Below are 22,065 nucleotides of genomic sequence, written 5' to 3'. Positions count from 1 at the left end.
TTTAATAATACAAATTTACACTAGAATGAATGTTATTGAGGAGAAATATTGTATTCATTAGTGAGTGTATTTATTATCTAAATCGATGTAATGTGGTAGTGTGATATTTAAATAACGAAAACGATGCAGAACGATGTAGATAATAAGTATCTAGAATAAAATCTAAATCAATTCATATAATGTTTTAGCTGGTGAGCTATTCAAGGTATCTAATCAGAAATCTTGAGAAAATGAGTTATTAGTTATTGCCAGAAACTTTAGTTATCCCATAACTTATTCTCGACGTGACCTTATAAAATCTTCAGCGCAAGACTGAGAATAACTCGTGTTTACAAAGTGATTAAAAGTTTCATAGCCAAAATAAACAGATGTTCAATGCCTACTCGAATGTAAACCGCTATCAGTTTTTAATGTGATGAACATAAAAACAGTCTTATTTTGTCGCGTGACATTTATTTTCTCTGTTGATTAATTAATAATTACACTACCTTGGGTGAACATCTAGAACATAAGAAACAGCTTTAATCTAGATTGACTAACAGTAAAATCCAAGGCACATGTTTCATCATTTTTAAAACTTTCCAACTGTGTTGATCTGGTACTTGCTTTCTTCATACTAGTACTTAAACGCAGTAACTATCGTTTCGAACACCGTAATATTCAGTAAGTTACTGAGTCTACAAAGTGAGTAACCTGTTCGATGTATGTAAGGGTTTGTATTTCTGCGTTGTTTACAATAAGAATTGAATTTTAAGCAGCCATTATTGACAGAATAATGTAGATTTTAAACAACTTGCTTTCCCTTTTCAGTTATAAGCTGTCAGAAACTTTAGATTGTAGAATCCAAAATATTCGTTTTTGCCTTTCAGTTACAAGTTTTAGTATATCTTGAAGATTCTACTGAAGATGAGCAAATAATGACTGAGATCGATTAAATGCAGTCCTTTATAACACCAACAAGAACATCTAAACATTTACGAATAACACCTTTAATCGACTATAACTAATATATTCGATTAATCGGTCAGCAGTTTATCTGTTCATTACTATTCACCAAGAAGTTCATGCATCAGTCTGATAAGTAAAACAAAACAATTTGATCATTTCAGTACCTTTTTTCATTAAATCAATTGCTTCACCGTATCTATTTCCTAAACAATCTATTCACTCATCAGAAATCCAATTTACTTGATTGATTTATGCTTTCTAGATGAGCCCGATATAGTTTCTTGATAATAGAAATATTTCAAAATAAATTTACTGCTTAAGGGTAAATTGTTTATTATAAAGCAAATAAATATATGCAAATTGTAGGCAATACGAAACATACATATACATACATATACGTTTATATGCACGTACGTGAGTAAAATTAATTACTGAATTTGTGAGTAAATTATTCTATGCAAATTACTGTTAAATAATGAAATAATCAACAAAATAATGTATAAAAATAGGAATAATAATAAGTAGTATTAGTTTCGTCAACGTTCTCTGATCGAAATAATTGAATTCATATCATCCAATCAAGTAGTAGAGAGGCAGATTACTCATTTTGATACCGTTGGTGTAGACCACAGTACTAACTAACTTCGATAATATTACTCATGTAAAGCGATTTATATATAAAATAGACGAATCAACATAATATGATCCCGTAATTAATGTCTGATAGTGGTCAATGACAAGTGGGTGATATCATGATCACTACACAAACTAAATTTCATCACATCTGAAGTCAAAGATATATATCTTTAATGACTTTTGACAATCCTCCAAATGAAATCAATTTTTAATGAAAATTAGTTTTCAAGTGGTTCCGTACAATGCTATATCATAAAGTTATATGCGGAAACTGTTAGTAATCGTTTAGTTGTATCACGATGAAATTAGCTGGCACGTACACGATGAATTTAGTTTGGAACAACACATGTAAGCGAACAATTGTTTTCAGTCAAATCGTCATCGGGCTTCACACTAATATACATGAATATTTATACGAAGATACCCCGACCGTTGTTGCTACCTTGACGTGGTGGTCGGGCTTGACTATCGTGATGAAGCAACCGAGCTATACTGGCTGGAACAACCGTTCCTCAAGGTCCTACCATGTCAGACAGGTCGGTTGAAGAGCGGTAAGACTAAAAGCAACAAACCCAAGGTCCGAAGGCGAAGTCGTACTGCTGACTGTACAGAGGTGTGACAGCAGTAAGGTGTTTCCTTCAGACAACCAGCATGACAGCAATACTGCCTTCCCACAAGGAGGGGTGAGGTTAGAAAAGGTCGACCCTAAAAATGCACAGCTCACCTTATCCCACGGATATCCGTCTCCGGCGGTAAGGTCTCAACAAGTACGAAGCTAACACAAAAATTACTCATAAAGAGGTCGTGTGTGACCGACCTCAAGCAGTTGTCCCTTGGGCACTGCAGTCACGCTCTCAGGTCACTAAGACCACCTCTAATCCAATTTCCTTTTCGGGCACCTCCAGAAGAACCCTTCCACGGTGTGGGCAACCGGGAAGTGATGAAAGCCCTCATACCTCTAACAGCACTCAAGACCACTGTATCCATAATCAACCTCCGTCTTCACTTCCTATTATTCCTCCTACATCGACTTTCACCTCTAAACTTCATTTTTCGGCTTCCCCCTCAAGTGTCACCATAGCCAACGATTCTAGTGCTCAAAACACTGTTCCAGGTCTACTGAAACCTCGCTCCACACTACACATCGGGGCCTTCAACGTACGCACCCTATGTCAAATCAGTCAACAGGTTTCTTTGGCTAGAACCCTAGAATCTCGTACCATTGATGTATGCTGTGTCTATGAAACACACATACAGGATCCCAGTGTGGTCATTCACTTGACCTCACCTCGGCAAAACGGAGAGCCAACGAGATACACCCTCCGTGTATCTGGTGACCCGATGGCCAGTTCTCGTGGACTGGCAGGTGTAGGCATAGCACTAAGCATGAGGGAGGAACAAGCACTGCTAGAGTGGATCCCCGTTAACAGTCGTTAATGTGCTGTTCGGCTAAACGGCTCCGTAAGAACTCGGAAGGATAGGGACACACGTCGTTGCCTTTCTGTCGTTTCTGCCTACGCTCCCACCGACTGCAGCTCAGATGAAGTGAAAGATGAATTTTACAGAAAGCTATGTGAACTTCTTCAGAAAGCTAAACGTTCAGACATAGTACTCGTAGCAGGTGACTTTAATGCCCAGATAGGTAGTTTAAACCAAACAGAAAGGCATTTAGGTGGGTATTTTAGTATTCCGGCACAACGAACAGATAATGGTGATCGTCTGCTGCAACTGTGCTCAGACAATCGTTTATTTTTAGCAAACACAAATTTTAAGCATAAGGAGAGACATCGTCTAACATGGCGACCCCCTACACCAAACCAACGATGGACTCAAATAGACCATATTGCCATCAGTCATCGTTGGAGAGGGTCGGTAGAAGATTGTCGTTCATTCTGGAGTACCTGCTTGGACTCCGACCATGCCCTAGTACGGGCACGCATCTGCTTGCGCTTCACTGGACGCAAAAAAGCTACATTAAAAAAACCCATTAGAACTGAATTGAGTAGTGAGAAAACCAAAAGTAGGTTCCAGGAACAACTGAGGTCGCACTTAGGTAGTTCTAAAAACGAGGCTGACCCAGATGTTGCTTGGAAAAATATACAAACAGCTGTGGAAACAGCAATGAAATCTATTAGTAACTTAAACCACAGAGTTACAAAGAACCAGTGGATTTCTTCAAAGTCTATCACACTGATGGATTCTCGCAAACTCGTCCCATCAGGTTCCGAACATGATGAAGAGCGACAACAAATCAGATCTAGGTTAAGAAAAAGTCTAAGAAACGACCGTGAGCAGTGGTGGGCAACGAAAGCAAAAGAGATGGAAAAGGCGGCGACTATAGGGAACACAAGACAGCTTTACAGACTAATAAAAGAAACTGGAATTAATAAGTCAAGCGTAAGTGAGATTATTTCGGAAAAAGACGATACTCTCATCTACTCGCAGTCCAGACGTTTAGAACGATGGGCGGAACACTTTAGGGAACAGTTCAACTGGCCTTCAGCGACTCTACAACTACCCTTCATCCCCAGACAATGTGAATGGAACATTGAAGTAGATCCCCCAACTCTTGCTGAAGTTGAGAAGGCTATAGTTAATCTGAAACGAGGAAAGGCAGTTGGTCCAGATGGATTGGCTCCAGAAGTCTTTAATGATAGTGGTCCAATTTTAGCGATTAGGTTGACTAATATTTTAGCAAAGGTCTGGGAGTCAGACGTTATCTCATCTGACTGGTCACAATCACTTATCGTCCCAATATATAAGAAAGGGTCAAAATCATTTTGTGACAACCACAGAGGGATTAGTTTAACTAATATAGTATCTAAAATACTAGCCTCGATAATTATCAGACGCCTAACTAAGACTCGTGAACTGCAAACACGAGAGAACCAAGCTGGCTTCAGACCTGGTCGTGGCTGTATCGACCACATATTCACCATTCGTCAGGTTCTAGAACATAGGCATACTTATCGACGTCCGACAGTGGTGGTCTTTCTTGACTTAAAAGCAGCATTTGACTCTGTAGACCGCGAGATTCTGTGGCAGTGTCTGTCATTGAAAGGCGTACCCCAGAAGTACATAAACCTTAGAAAGGCTCTCTACTCGAACACTACTAGTCGAGTCAGAGCTTATGGCGAACTGTCATCTACTTTTGCAACCTCAAGTGGTGTCCGTCAAGGCTGTCCACTTTCTCCATTTTTGTTTAACTTCATCATAGACTTATTGATGGAAATAACATTCTTGTCTACTGAATTCTCGGGTATTGATCTCCTTCCAGGAGGTTTACTTATCGACTTAGAATACGCAGATGATATAGTTCTGTTTGGTGAAGACGCTGATAACATGCAGTCTTTTGGTAGCACTAAGCAACAATGCCAGAATGTTTGGAATGCGCTTCTCTCCCTCGAAATGCAAGTTGTTGCTTCAGGACTGGTCTGCGTCAACACCTGAACTAAAGATAGGGAGTGAAGTAGTCGAACGCGTTGACAATTTCACTCATCTTGGAAGTCTGATCAGCCCTAATGGGTTGGTGTCTGACGAAAGCTCAGCACCGATTCGAAAAGCTCGTTTGGCTTTTGCCAACTTACGTCACCTATGGCGAAGGCGAGATATCCGTCTATCAATAAAAGGACGAGTATACTGCGCGGAAGTCCGTTCTGTTTTAATTTACGGCAGCGAAACATGGCCATTAAGAGTAGAAGACACTCGTAAGCTACTAGTATTTGACCACAGATGCCTTAGAAATATTGCTGGCGTCTTCTGGGATCACCGGGTAAGTAATAGTGGGGTTAGACGCAGGGTAATAGGGGATGATGATGGTAAATCAGTTGATGAGGTTATGAATCTTCATCGACTGAGATGGTTGGGCCACGTATTACGTATGCCCAAACACCGATTACCACGACGTGCAATGCTAACCGGTGTTCGGGATGGTTGGAAGAAAGTTAGGGGCAGCCAAACCAAAACCTGGCATCAGTGCCTGAAGTCACTAACTTCTAGTCTGAGCCATGTTGGGAGATGCAGACTAGTTGATTGGGGTCCGCATGACTATCGTAACCAATGGTTGGAGACTCTTGGTGACATGGCTCAGAATCAATCACAATGGTGTCGGTGTATACACTCTGTCTCCCCTTAAACTAAGAGATTAAAATTGCTTCATATCTTTCTTTCTACCAACTAATTCTTTCTTCCTGTACTATATCCTTATTGCAATCTTTCTTTTATATATTACCACCTCTGAATTAACTACTTTTATGAATCCGGTGTCCATCTTGTTGTGTTAATGAGGTATGGCAACTTGGACCGATGCATATATGTGCCTGGTCCTACGTTGTAGCTGACTGACTGATACGAAGATGCTAAACCAATCAAGGCAATTTGGGTTAATAATCACAATGATATAGAACATGGCACCGCACATAATAGGTAATAGTAAGAAGACAGGTGTACTGATAGTAGTAAGAATAATAAAATACTATAACGAAAGTCTTTTTCACGGATTGAAATCATGAGTCAGTTGAAGCTAGACCACCATTGAAAACCTGGAAGCACTGGACGGCCGTTTCGTCCTGGTATGGGACTCCTCAGCAGTGCGCATCCACGATCCCGCACCACGCGGGGCTCGAACCCAGGGCCAGCTGGCTTCGCGCGCGAGCACTTCACCACTAGACCACTGAGCCGGCATCCAACGGTGTTAATGTCTAACTTCAACCAATCCACGAAGTTGCGCCACCGTACACCATTGTCTTCAGTGAGTTCCTATCTCACAACAGACCTGGTTGAACTCCACTGGTAACGACTTCTCACTAGATCTTCGGGAGTTTCTCCTGAAGTCAGTCACTAGTGAGCAGTCTTTTTAATAGTTAAACATTGGAAATAGAAGGTCATTAGCATTATTTTCACATCCATTATTTGTTTGTAATTTTCCGCCTCTTTCCGTTTGTATTCTTCACTATCTAATTATTTTCACACTTCTTAATACGTAATGGTTCTAATGTTTTATGATGATTATTTTAAGCCTATTTACCCACGTTTGAACTTCTATTTCCAATGTTGAACTATTGATATGACTTTTGTTGTCATATTTTATTATTCTTACTACTATCAGCTTGTACTTTTACCTATGTGTGGTGACGTATTTTATTTCATTGTGATTAGTGACCCGAATTGCCTTGATTGATTTAACATTTTCGTATAAATATTCATGTATATTAAAGTAAAGCCTGATGACGATCTAATTGAAAACAGTTGTTCGCTTACATATTTTGTTCTAATTTTCACAATGGGAATTTAGTTTGTAATTTGACGTTGGTTCGTTCTTGACGCTTGCGTTGTCAATGTGGCAAAAAAGAAACAGAGTAGGAGTTAACAAATATAGTGTTATAACTTGTGGTTTTGTGCCCTATTAATATATTATGCAACGATACCGCCAATTAGAGAACAGCGACTTATCGACCGGACCAGTGACGCATAAACCCGTAAGGGCGGTCCACAGTTCTTATCGGTCTTTCTTCCTGCCTAGCCCTGCCTGTTAAGTCCAGAACACAAATCTCAGCCTCAGCGATATGAATCGTGTATTTCAAACATACTGTGTTTATGTACAAACCAAATAGACCACATTACACCATAAAATAGAAAATAACATTTACACAACATCTAGCCAGAAGTGGCTGTGATTGTGGGAGACTAATTAATGGGCTGGGAATAACTTAAGAATGGTAAAGCGTATAATAATAGTCTAGAGGTTAAATTAAAGCTTCTAGTAAGAGAAATATGAATATACATAGTTTAGTTACTTAATAATTATACAACAAAATATATGTATAGTATTAGATCATAGATAGATCCCAGCAGTTACCATTCATTATCCTCATCGGGATAAATCATATAGACTCTCGGTATGACTGTTATTTGATGATGATCGAGTTTGATCTAATTATCAATTATGGTCAGTGATTGATGTTATTGATGAGATGTAGTTTCCAATTAATTGACCGAGTTGTGTCATAAATTTGGGTGGATTATATAAGTACCAGTACTTCAATATCAATCGGTTATCTTGTCCATAAGATCAATATCCATTTCATAAGTGAAAGAAAAATTAATCAACGACCGAGTATGGAATGACTGATGCTTAAATTTTCTAAATGTTTAATGAATCCCTCAGAAATTCAAATGGTCCCATAAAAATTTAATGACAACACAAATGTTTTCATTCATAAACCGATAACAGCAACTTAGTAATAAATTATGTAATTAGTTGAGTTTCTCTTGACTAATGATAATGGTTGGTTGTCTGCTTAGTCAGACATGTAGATAGTCTGACAGGTGTCAGGTGAGTTATGTATTCCCTTATCCTTAATATTATTGGGACTCACTCATTATTGATTGTTCATTGTTGTTTGATTGTGTCGGGTTTTTGGTGTGGAAATATATTTACGTTGTGGTCAGGCTAATCACGTGTTCTTAATCTGAGTTGTGTTGAAGTCCTGTAGAATAGATACTGGGAGGGAATCTAGTGTAGATATTTATCTAAGGTAAATTAACGTCCCATACGTGTAAGCGTGGAAACCCAACCGTTTTAACAATTAGCCATACACTTTAACATACAGAACGAGATGTAAATTAATTTAACACTAGAAAAATACATTCAAAGCTCTTTCTCAATATGCTTAATTTTATGATATCGATATAATAAATGTAAATGAGAAGGCAATGAACGTAGAAGATATTAATGTAAACAAGTGAAGAATATTTATTTCATTCATACTGTGGCTATAGTTTTTATTTCATGAATCTAAAGAAGAGCTTTAACACGCACGCGAATTAATCCTGAGAATAGAAATACTAAGATCAATAAAGGGGAGAGAAAATCAACTATAGAACAGACTATTCAAATTAGTTTAATATAAAAATAATAGATTGATAACTATTTCATCTTTCTTATATCTAGGTCAAATTTTCTTTTATTTCTCATATCTTCTATCTATCTATCATTTCATTTCTTTTTCATTACTCTATTTTAATAATCAAGGTTGAATCCTCAATACATATTTCTCTTTTTTTTCTGATCTTTATGCTTTCTATCTTGTTTAATATATATGTTTTGTTCAATTTGAGATAAAAAAATTTTGTCGCCCTTCACAACCAATCCAAATGGAGAGAGATTTGATATATACAAATAAACAAGAGAAAGAAAATCGATTTCAGCTTACTTTTTCTTTTCTATTCAAGACTCAATTATAATAGGTATATATATATATATATATATATATATATATATATATATATATATATATATATATATATATATATATATATATCATTTTCGCTAGTATAACTTAGGTAATTTCCCCCTTTCATTATACAATGATTTAAATGTTAAATAGCTATTAAAACGTTAGTTAATGCTGTTAGCGATATCTACATAGGTTCATTGAGTTTACTTCATGCTGATCAATTAGAGAAATTATCTTTTCATAGTTCTCCTTCATTCTTAAATAATGAATGATATAACTACTTTAATAGCTTAAAAATAACGGATGTTATTGCATTAGATTTTTAGGTAGAAATACTCTTAGAAACAGTAGTAAGAATGAACTAGTTAGCTGTAATTAAAACAATGGCTAGTAAAATGAATATGACCTTGGACAACCAATCAGAGTGCATATGTAATGCGAGATTGACATTTTAGGTATTATAGATGTACTGTTTCGTTAAAGTGAATCTAGATATTATATAATATGTTTTTCTCATAGGAGTATATTCACTTTTTTAAAAAAAGCACAAACAAGATCAACATTCGTATACGGATTTTCTGAATTAGATTCATGTGGCATTATCCTAGATACATATATTGAATGTTATTATAACTTCGGAATAACTCCAAAATCCAGCGCTCAGCTGATAATGATAATAAGATGAGTGAATCTATTAGATCTTGTAATACATGAGTGTATTGAGACAATTAGAATTTGAATGAATAGTCAAAAGCGTTCAAATTCCAATGATCCATTGATTAAAAAAAATTGGAACACAATTTGCTGACTAACTTTCAATTTTTTTGTCATGCGAAGTACTAATAAATGAATATTGGCACAGTATTACACAAGCTAAAACGATCAAATTCTCTTGTAAGGATCTAGAATGCATTCAAAATTTCCAATAGATCAAATCTATTTTATTAATAACAAGTGAGGATAGGACTTTTTTTAAAAACTGTAAATACACGGAGCAAAACTTTTGATTTCCTATTATGTGTTTTTCCGACCTATCAGAACTATTTTCTCTGTATGAAGTTTAACATTAGGACTATACTTGAAGTATTTATCATTATTAGCGAAATTTTAAGAAGAGATTCTTAAATGAGCATCAAACGATTCCCTTCCTCTTTGTTACTAATGACAGATGTGACTCTGTAAGTTGTTTTCTCTTAGTATATAGAAAAATAATACTTTGTAATCACGTGAGATCGTCAATTGAAATCTATCTTTTACATGATAAAAAAACTGATAGAGTCTATCGATAAATGTTCGCGAAGTTCACAAAATTTTTTTAATGTCTTGATTTACTTAAAGCCTATCTCTATCTTCTAAGTATTTTCAGTAAATATAGAGGTTGTTCCTGTCATGTTATTTCTCAATCCGATTGATCAAGAACTGAATTATCGTTATATTTTCTTATTGTATCTAGAAACCAAATGTTACAAGAAACCATTCACATATGAATTGATTTCTATAAGTGAATTAAACTTGAAATTAATTTTGTGGCACGATTCAAAAATTGAACGTTTAGGGGACTTAGAAAACTGTTAAAGATATAATATTAATAGAATTTAAGATAGCACACATTAACATGAATTCAAATATCACGATCCTATCGAGGCAAAACAATTTTTTTCAAAAATACGGAGCACAGAAATTACATGTTACAAAACTTGATTACTTAAGAATTTATACCGTTAAAATGTTACAGAACAGTACAGTAACCGTAAAGAATAGAAATGATTTTTCATTAATGAGTGTGGTAAACTACTATTCAAGTTGATATTAATAGTGAGATATATATTAGGCCTACTAAAATTTCATTCAAGTAAAGATGATAGCTGCTTCAAATAGTTTCAGTTACAATTCGGTTTTACTAATAGACAACTTATAATAAGAAAAAACCAAACTTTTAGTAATATAGTATTATCCTGTGAAATTATTTCTAACATTAACCAATCAGACAATATACACAGACATAATCAGGTAACAATGAATTTGAAAATTTTCTAATCATTATTATTATTTATTGAACTGTCAATTTATAATTTTTATGCAGATTTATGCTTGTAAGTATAAGTAATTCAAAAGATCTGTGTACAAATGAAAGAAATACACAGAAAGAAAACAATTTCGAAGAGAACTCCTATGGTAATAATGATAAGAAGAAAACATTTGACAAAAACAAACTAATAGATAAACATAGGAAATAGAAAAAAGATATCATCAAAATGAATAGGAAGAAAAGGGAAATATTTAGTTTTCCTTTATTATCATTGAAGAAAACCTATCATTTTTCACAATAATTTATACGACAGCAATATGAATCAAAACAGTATCGGTAAAAGTAATAATAACAGAATAATGATTTTATTTTAACAGATCAATAGAAAGAAAGTGGAAAGAATGGTTATCAAGTTTACTGACTTATTTATGATTAGTTTATTAGAAATAGAGTATTACTGATAGCAGCAGTATGAGTAGTACTAGAAATAGTATGTATGTATGTAAAGGAACGGCAGTTGTATGCAAAATTTTAAGAAATTACGACCAAATATTAGTAGCAGTATTGGTAGTAATAATAATAATAACAAAGATGAAATATCAATAAAAGCAATAACAAACGCAAAACGTGAAATGCGAATTAATCAAAACAATATTATTATTAATAATTATGATTATCTTTTATTTCTGAAATCAGAATCGGAATTGAAAAAATTCAATAAACTCCTAACAGGTGGAACAAACTCTAAATAATAATAATAATAATAATAATAATAATATAAAACTGACTTGTCGATGTGTATCATAATGATGACAGTTGAGAGGGAGGGAGAGAAAGAGTAGGTAGAACATGGAAAACAGGAGATATTGAGAATAATCTTTAAAAATGCAGTTCAGATGAATAAAAAAATATCAGTATTTATAAGAGACAGAAGAACATAAATAGAAGAAAACGAGGAAATAGAAGAGAAAAGAACGTGTGCAATTTACGCAATAATAGACATCATAAAATCTATCAGAGTACTATGATAGTATGTGAGTATACACAAACACACACAGAGACAGGTTGAGAAAAGTAAATAGAGAATAATAACACTACGGATATATAGAAATTATCTATTTATCTATCTATATAACTAAAAGACAATCGATAATTAGTAAGCAACAACAGATGAGATAACGAATGAAACAACAACAATCACACACAAACGTATATAGCCAAAACAATAATAAAGTTTGACCAAATCACAAGGTGTATTACTACTAATTAGTCAGTAGGTGTATTATAGCAAAGCCAATATTATTGATAATATTGGTACTAATAGCAGTAGTATGTACATAGTTATGATGGATAAATAAGCAATAATAATAATCTAATTGCACTGGAAAAAAATCATAATCATAAAAGTAGCGGATAGGGACTAAAGAGAAATAATAATAATAATAAAGTACAGACTACAATGACGATACGAAAAACATTTCATATACGTTTGTATATATATGTCTAGTACAATTGGTTACACAAAGATGATAGATATAGAGACTGAACAAACGGAGAACAGTTGACCGGTTAAAGAATAAAGAAACTCGAAGTAAATATAACTTAGAGGACGGAGGTGACAGAAAGAGTAAAACGGTAATAACCATACATACATAAACGGACATACATTGGGAAGAGTTGCGAGAGAGAAAGAGGATAATAACAGTACGAACAATGAAGTGGGAAGTGTTGATCAATGTGCCGAAAAACATGATGGTATAGTTTATTAATTTATTTCCAAAGAGAATAGGGGCAACGAAGATCGAAATGAGATAGTTGGAAAAATAAGTTGATCACAATAACGCTCAAAAGCTCCGATAAAAGCAAAGTAGGAATGTAGTACATAGTATCTGACGGCATAAATAACTCTATAAATACCACTGACAAATAAACCATTAGAGAACTAAGAAGACAAAGAGAGGAAGAAACAAAAGATCATCCAAATTAAACGAAAACACGTGGTTTGTTCTGTTGCATTGCTAACAACGCTTGTGTAGCTTCATGTTGCTGTTGGAGAACCAACTGAGAAGCATGTGCTTTTGGTTGCATAAAACCAACAATTTCAGTGTAGTGCGATGATTCATCTCTATGCGTTGGATCAGCGAAAGCAGAGGAATAACCGTCACGAGGATGAATGGACGAACGATTATCGCCAAGCCCATCTCCAACAATATCTAGACCTTGTGGGACAGAAGCAACAATTGGTCGTGAGTGTGGAGCTGGCTGTGTACTAGTTCCGAATAGAGTCATTGAAGACGAAGCAACGCCATTACCACCACCAAGTGAAGTGCCAATACGCCCTTTCCTTGAGTTCACACTAGCATTGCGACCAGGACGAACATGATCGAAAGACAATTCCATATATTGTAATTCATTTACATTTGGAACTGTGCTAGACGACATTTCATTGGGAGATTGGGCGTAAACCAAATCATAAGTGTAATCAGGAACATCTTTGTAAATGTTATTCGGTAGTCCAGCCCCAGTTAATGTGGTAGTAGGATAGACACCACTAACTCCAGTTACGGAACTGTTCAGCGCATTACCTTGTCTAAGTAAAGCTCCTCCGTCTGGTTGTTTCTGAAATGATATTAGTGAAATAAACTGTCAATAAGCAAAGAAAAATTAATCAAAGATAGGAAAGAAAACAAACGAGATTTTATGACAAATTAATCATTAATTTAGCTGCAAGACAGACAACTAACTAAATAACTAAACATTTATTAACTGTTGTCAAAAACATACAGAGCATCGAACGGAAGAAAAACTCCATACAACTTAAAGTGTGTGTGTGTGTGTGTGCATGACCAGAAATAATACGACATACCATATAAAATATAAACGAAATGACTAGGAAATTTATACAAACACTTATCAGTTATTAGTTTATAAAGAAAATACAGTGTCGTTACTAAAGGGAAAGCACACGTAACAGAAAGATATAATTGATCTCTTTCAACATCAGAACGCAAAAAAAACATGCTTTTTAAAGTCTTACAGAGAATGTTTTAATTGAAATACAAATTTCAAGAAGACCCATTTGCATTTTTTTGTACATATCCTAATCTTAATCACAATTATATCACCAAATACGACATACGACTTATGTCAATAATTAATGAATAAACTTGAGATAGTCAGATTGTTTATTGTTTTTTTTCCTATACAAGATGCAATATATATAGGATTATAAAAACACACACGAAAGAATCTATGAATAAAGTATGAACAAGTAATTTCTTGTCCGAATTTACAATGTAGTGGTTAAACGCTGATTCTATGAATTATGATCGCTAACAAGAACATTTCTACTGTTGATGATCCATTGGATAAACAAAGATAAAGGTACAAGTGTTAGGAACATTTTAAGTCACTTCAAGATAAATGGATTGTCAGCTTCTAATAGCAAATCAGGGTTAATTTACCACCGAACGGCTGATTCCTTAGGGCGTTGTTACCAGTTTTATTATTTGAAACAAATTCTATAATACTTCCGGAGAAAAAAAGTAAAATTTTTGCATAATATCGTCTCCATCTTCTTTTCATATGGACAGAAGTGTGTTGATCTTTTCACTGTTCAAAAACTAAACGAGTTTACGTAGACGAATTCTATTTTTAACATCAGTAGATAAGAAACTATGGTGATTCTAACATTGGAACTCATGGTTAGATTTCTCAATTAGTGAGTAACTGTGGAATATCAAGGATGTACTTTATCGTCATCAACTTGAATGTGCGATTAAAATGCAGTCGTGATGTTCACGCTGATACACAGAGCTCTACAGTAAGCCGCGGTCGTGAAGTTTATATACGTCAACAAATATTATTGACTTTAATTGAACATAAACAAATAGAGGATACAAACATTTATAGTAAATGATAATCATTAAGACTGATTGATCATGATAAGGTAGTGCAATCTAGAAGCAGCATTTGACGCTGTAGACCGCGAGATTCTGTGGCAGTGTCTGTCATTGAAAGGCGTACCCCAGAAGTACATAAACCTTATAAAGGCTCTCTACTCGAACACTACTAGTCGAGTCAGAGCTTATGGCGAACTGTCATCTACTTTTGCAACCTCAAGTGGTGTCCGTCAAGGCTGTCCACTTTCTCCATTTTTGTTTAACTTCATCATAGACTTATTGATGGAAATAACATTCTTGTCTACTGAATTCTCGGGTATTGATCTCCTTCCAGGAGGTTTACTTATCGACTTAGAATACGCAGATGATATAGTTCTGTTTGGTGAAGACGCTGATAACATGCAGTCTTTTGGTAGCACTAAGCAACAATGCCAGAATGTTTGGAATGCGCTTCTCTCCCTCGAAATGCAAGTTGTTGCTTCAGGACTGGTCTGCGTCAACACCTGAACTAAAGATAGGGAGTGAAGTAGTCGAACGCGTTGACAATTTCACTCATCTTGGAAGTCTGATCAGCCCTAATGGGTTGGTGTCTGACGAAAGCTCAGCACCGATTCGAAAAGCTCGTTTGGCTTTTGCCAACTTACGTCACTATCTATCAATTAAGGTACGATTACACTGAGCAGCACTTCGTTCTATTCTGCTTTACAGCTATAAAGCGTGGCCATTAAGAGTAGAAGATATTCGTAAGCTACTAGTATTTGACCATGGATGTCTTAGAAATATTGATCGCATCTGCTGGGATCAACGGGTAAGTATTGGTGAGGTTAGACGCAGAGTATTAGGGAATGATGGTAACTCATCGACTGAGACGGTTGGGCCACGTATTACGTATGCCCAAACACCGATTACCACGACGTGCAATGCTAACCGGTGTAGGGGATGGTTGGAAGAAAGTTAGGGGCGGCCAAACCAAAACGTGGCATCAGTGCCTGAAGTCACTAACTTCTAGTCTGAGCCATGTTGGGAGATGCAGACTAGTTGATTGGGGTCCGCATGACTATCGTAACCAATGGTTGGAGACTCTTGGTGACATGGCTCAGAATCGATCACAATGGCGTCGGTGTATACACTCTTTGTCTTCCCTTAAACTGCAAGGTTAAAATTACTTTGTACCTTTTTTCTACGAACTAATTCTTTTTCCCTGTATCATATCCTCATATGAAATCTTTCTTTTATATATTACTACCATTAAAGTAACTGCTTCTATGAATTTAGTGTTCATCGTGTTGTGCTAATGAGGTATGGCAACTTCGACTGATGCACATATGTGCCTGGTCCTACGTTGTAGCTGACTGACCGACTGCAATCTAAACATTATGTTAAGAAAACAATGAAGAAAATAGGAAATCTATTTGTAAATCGCATTTAGGTCCACTAATTAATGTTACACAACGTAATAAGATGTATATTATCCATGGGATGAATATTAAAAGTTACTTATGCGTGTGTATGCAAGCAATACTATTATTCCCATAGGAAAACAATAATATCACTGTAAACGATTTAAATCTTTATCAAATATTATTCAGTCAGGAAGCTATGTTAGTTGGTTAGAGATAGAAGACACGAGGCTGTAGGTCAAGCTTTGTGCTAGATGACATTCGTCAGCAAGGCAAACTTGAAATCTTGAAGGTAATAACGCTCCTTGAGCGATTTGAACCCTCGTCACCCAGCTTCATATAACAAAACGTTACCACTGATGTATATGTATCACATCACAAGTGAACTCTTGTGGGAGTGAGTTATTTGTATTGATAATTCACTTAGTAAAAATATTGGATGTCACGTTTTTAAAATTTTTCTAACAGTTGAAGAGATAGAAGGAAAAATTAAAATCCAAACAAGATGATAGAACAAACAGATTTGGGAAAATACTGTAAGGAACTAAGTGTCATAGAAGAAGAAACAGAGGCAACTATCCAAGTTTAGAATAATGAAATGTACAAAAATAAATTTTCAAAAATGGAAGCATCTCAGTGTAATACGTTGTCTCACTAAACGCAAAATATTTAAAGTATTTCATTAAAATCAAGAATATAAGATAGTTAAATATATTCCAAGAAAACCGGTTATTTGATTGGTATGACAGTTGTAAGATAATGTTTCGCATCATTAAAAACTAAGCAACAGATTATTATTTAACAAAACACGCACATAAAATCTCAAAGTAGATATAATATTATCTAATGATGAAATGACTATCGTGGTCTACGATTTTTCACAGCTTGTGAATAATACTCTAAACGACTCAATAATTGAATATTAGAAATCACCTAATAATGATGATTATATTCACTGGATGCAATAATAATAATAATAATAATAATAATAATAATAATAATAATAATAATAATGCATACATATACATATATTTTTATCAGTATAGGTCGATTGTACCAATGTGGAATATCGTTAGGAAAGTGAAACAGTTCAGGACTTGACATTCAAAACAAAAATAGTGAAATGAATAAAAGCGAAAAAAAGATAACCAGCAACAGCTTGTTCAAAGTTTGGAGAATCAATAGCTTTAGGTGACCTTTATTAGAGAGAGAGAGAGAGTATTCAACAATCAATTTCTAACCGCCCTGATAATAAACGGAAAAATTATAATGGTCAATGAATTATACAGGTCGTGCATTTATTACCGCAGTCATAATAATAATAATTTTATGCATTACTATAAGTTTTGTTACAGTCAGTAATTCTCAGCATGTCGTGCAATATTGTAATAAAGTTTTCGCCAAGGTGAATTTGAATTTGAATGATACAAATAATTATACTCCATAAACATTTTTTCAACAGTCAGTATTATCAATTCAGCTTCAATGATGAAGACAGTCTATAATCGGTTCAAATGCTATTCTTTTTCATCCATCAGGTATTGAATGCTTAAATTCTGGTATATTTGTCCATAGTTTCGTTTTTTTTCAAAGAGCAGAAAACGAGAAGAATATGTCAACAAGTGATTTGAGATTTTATGTGTGACAAGTTGTATGTATTTCCTATTACTAAGTGAGTACACACAGTAAAAATTCATGGTTATTCGGTTTAAACGAATTTCAAATGTGAAGGCGTAGTGAAATGATTATACAGTTGGAAAAAAGGTAACCCAAACATTTGAGCAGGTGAAACAAATATTTTGGTAAAAGACAATGTATTTGCTAAAAGGAAGAATATTCGTCTTCAAAAGAACTATATGTAATATTTTAACATTGACTAAATAATTGTTTTATTTAAGGTTGAACAAAAGATTAAAAATTATGTAAATAATCACATAATACAAGTTTCATTAATGATTTTTTGACAACCGTACAATATAAATTCAATAAAATTTCACAATATGAACAATTCAAGGGGAGAACCTTCGTCTACCTTAAAACTTATTAACTTACCAATACAAAATATAAAGTGGTAGTGAATTAAACATTTTATAAAAAGGATAATATATTAATTACTTGTACTTCGACTGATCAAACCAGAATAAATAGGATGAGAAATTTCAACCTTCTTAAATGTACTCAGAATTTTGTATAACAATAAAACATATTGGGATTTATAAATCAATAAAATATGAACAATTTGGGTCATAGTCTACTGTGTTTACAGTTGTATTGATTAATAACAGTGGCATAAATGAACTCATGTTTTTCTTTTTAATAAAAGTTATAATTTGAAGAAAGATATCACTAAAATTAAACTAATACAAAGCAATGAAATAATTCAATAGTTCGATAAAACACTAACTTATCAACTTGACTTGAGCTCTGAGAAATAAATTTGAAAGTATATGACTACTAATAATTATAACCAGTTATCTAATATGAAGCAAATTAAACAGTGTTTGTACCTGGGACCGATTGGTTAGTTATTAAATAAAGGGAGTAGCCTTTGCGATCAATGTATATAAAAAGGTATACTAGGATTGAAAATTCCAAACTTAATTGATTATGTATCTGCAGTGATTTAAACTAATCAATTGTATGCGGATTAAATTCGTAGCACCTTAATGTCGTGAAAACACTAAACTGGATTCGTTTGTCATATATACATTTATAATAACTGACATTAGTTGATAGTAGAAGACAGTCAATAAGAAAAGATAGATGTCGGTGAAATGAAAAAACTATTAATATCCCCAAAGATTGCAGGTACGCCTTAGTGACAGGAAAAAAGTAGCATGAAACATAGGTTATACAGGGTTCATGTCATTTGTATCTAGCTACTTAACATAAATACCAAGGACTTTATATCGTATTAATTATTATAATATATATATATATGAAAATTGACAAGAGTTAATTTGCAATTTAACACAATATTCACTTCATATTATCGATGTGTTATTTGTTTTAACCTCAACATTATTATTTGTTTACTTTTCACTTAATGATGAGAATAGGATTATCAGAATTCATTTACATAATTTCATACAGATTTTTCTGTACAAATTGAACGTTACTTTAAAAGAAAATTTGTATATATTAATTTTTTCAGTAACTCCGCCTAGAGCCCCTCTGGGGCTGCTGTCGGTCCCAAGCCCGGATAAAGGAGGAGGATTGGACATGAGGTTAGCGACCCTATCTCGTAACAAACTAACTCACTAAAAAAACGCTAACCAGAACATTTTTACAGTAAATTTTACAGAATAACCAAATTAAGAGACTATTTTTCATTGCTACACACGATTCATCAAGAAAGGTACAATGATTTTAGAGCCAATGTCACTTCAGTCACAAATTTCCTGACTGAAGATGTACATTAGAGTAAATCGGGGATACGAAGTCATTTTTGTCAAGGCTGAGTCGAAATAAGATAACAAGTACTTTTCGATTTCGCCAGAAAAACACTTGGTCATAATTAATAGGTTACAAGGTTGGATTAAGACTAATAATTATAATAATGAGAAATTACAATCCAATGAAAAATTGACATAGTGACATAATACGAAACATAATGATTTAACCGTTATCCTAGAAGGAATTGGAACTGTAAGTGCTAAGAGTAGTCACAAATGTAAATTTAATAGATAATAAACACTTTCAAAATGTTCAGTTAGTTTATAATGACAATATCATACAGACTGATGATAAAATATTCTTCCATAAAATTAAAACAATACTGAATTTTAAACTCAGAATTATCAAATCAGACTTAATTATAGAAAGGATGTTTATCATTGACAGTTAAACAATAAAACCCCTAAACACCTAACTAATGAACTGGAATCATTTTCAAGTAACACACGTTTCAAACAAATGCAGTGAAGGTGGAACAGCACGAAAATACGCGTCATCTCTATAAATGAACAACAATCAAAGTGTATTGGAGGAAGATGAATTAATAAGTCTACATGACAACACAGATTTACAAGCATTGTTAAATTTCTACAATCACAACTAGTAATATTTGTGTGTGTATGTTAATCTTGTTCATTGTCATTACTACATCAAATATTGTAGGGAACTAAAGTTAATGAACTAAACAAAACAAAGGAACATGCAAAAAACTATGTAAAAAAATTATAATTGTCTGAAACAAAATGTGTACAAATAAGCAAACAAGTGAATTAAAGCAAATGACAATACTAACAACAATAACAAACAATTAGTTAACCAAGAAAAAAACATGCAACTTTTTTCATCATCCACCTACCAAATTTCAACTAAACAAAACTGGATAATCATACATTAGATATTGTGAACTACCCTCGCCCAAAATAAACCAACTAAAAACGTTATCACAATGCATATCTATGTATCCAGAAAAATACAACAGCAGAGGGGGGAATACATTATTGAGAGAGTGAGTAATTCTTTCCGAAAACACATCTTGTATTAACATTATAAATGAAACTGAAAAGATTGACAGAATGTGAAGAACAAGAAAAGGAAAAATAATGAATACAAAAATGAGAGGAAAATCTCATTGTCCACAAAAAAGAACATGGTAGCATGATTACAGGTATTTTATGTCCAACTTGTACAAATAGAAAAAGATGACGCAGAAACAAATGGAGACTTCATGTAGGCCAAAAGTACAACACTCGTCCATTTATATACTAATGTTATATAAATACGATGTGCTGAACAATGTTTTATTACCTGAGTTAACTTTAATATTTTACAATAACAAAATGTACTACTTTTAGTGAATACAAAAATTCACATTTACAATGTGATGTAATATAATGCACTGTCCTGTGCTTAAAGTATTGTAACGTCCAAGTAAACTACAATTTTATATACAAATATAATAAACGAAGTAAATTATCCTAATACTTTGCACACTTTTATATTTTATATTAGACTGAGTTTATCGTGTAAAAGAAGAAAATACTAATGTCACACAAACATTGAAATTGTCTTGAACAACTACAGTATTAAATTGCATCTTGAAAGGGTTACTACTATATATAGATAAATCAATAAATAAGTAGTAACACTACAGTTTTGCTAATGTGTTGTTTAGAGAAGAAACCTAAGGTTGAAAGTGAACACACAAAGGCCAACAATTAAGAAAGGAGAAACAAAAGTGACAAAATAATACGAGACAAATTAGGTAGGGAGAAAAATAACAAAAACAAAGTGTAAGTAAAGAGATGATGGATGGAGGAAGAAGAGGAAGAGTGTCAACGATCAATGAACATTCAACACTGAGTAATTCGTAGTACTTCCTCGTATTGTTCTTGTTGGTGACTACCATTGAGTGGTTGGACCTTTATTCATCAAAGAATTGTCATATTTTTTCGCCAGAAAACAGATTTGATGGAAATACAGAATATACACACAAGAGTCGGTGAATGAGCAATGTTAGTAGTAGTACAACACATGTTAATAGTAATAAGAAGAAGAACAAAAGAATTGACCAAAATAAAACACATCAAAAAGTAGATAGGGGAAATATATATAACCAACAACATAACCGGGTGATTAGTCATAAACATTGATATTGAGGTATCAAGGCACACATATACACATGTATATTAAATAGATAGGTAATGAAAGAGCATGCAACAAGCAAATCGTAATTACACGATGTAACATTATCAAGAGAAATGTATATTGATAGAAGGATAGAAAGAGATATAAACATATGCATACAGATGTTGGATGAGTTGTGTAGGTAGAATTGGACGGGGAAAACAGATGAAAAGACAAAACAATAATTATAAGTTCATTAAAATGAACAATGTATGATTCAACAAAAAACTATTAATGATGTGTCAAAAAAACGAAAACAACAATAATAATAC

General features: G+C 33.8%; 1 protein-coding gene across 3 annotated transcripts in view; it reads right to left on the bottom strand.

Annotated features, from left to right (window-relative positions):
• Positions 1-9,367: 9,367 nt before the first annotated feature.
• Positions 9,368-22,065, bottom strand: part of MS3_00009583 (uncharacterized protein) — a gene marked incomplete at its 5' end in the record, with an annotated part of 40,052 nt that continues 27,354 nt past the window's right edge. The window contains one exon of one of the 3 annotated variants that reach the window (XM_051217964.1): positions 9,368-22,065. This exon is cut by the window's right edge and continues 27,186 nt beyond it. Coding sequence is in view for 2 of the 3 variants with exons in the window: in XM_035731033.2 (XP_035588756.1) it covers positions 12,835-13,470 (636 nt within the window). The other 2 variants (XM_051217965.1, XM_035731033.2) reach the window with 2 other exon arrangements.

This window comes from Schistosoma haematobium, chromosome 7 (genome assembly GCF_000699445.3).
Source record: "Schistosoma haematobium chromosome 7, whole genome shotgun sequence".
Lineage (NCBI taxonomy): Eukaryota > Metazoa > Platyhelminthes > Trematoda > Strigeidida > Schistosomatidae > Schistosoma > Schistosoma haematobium.
This window is presented reverse-complemented; position numbering and strand designations above follow the sequence as displayed.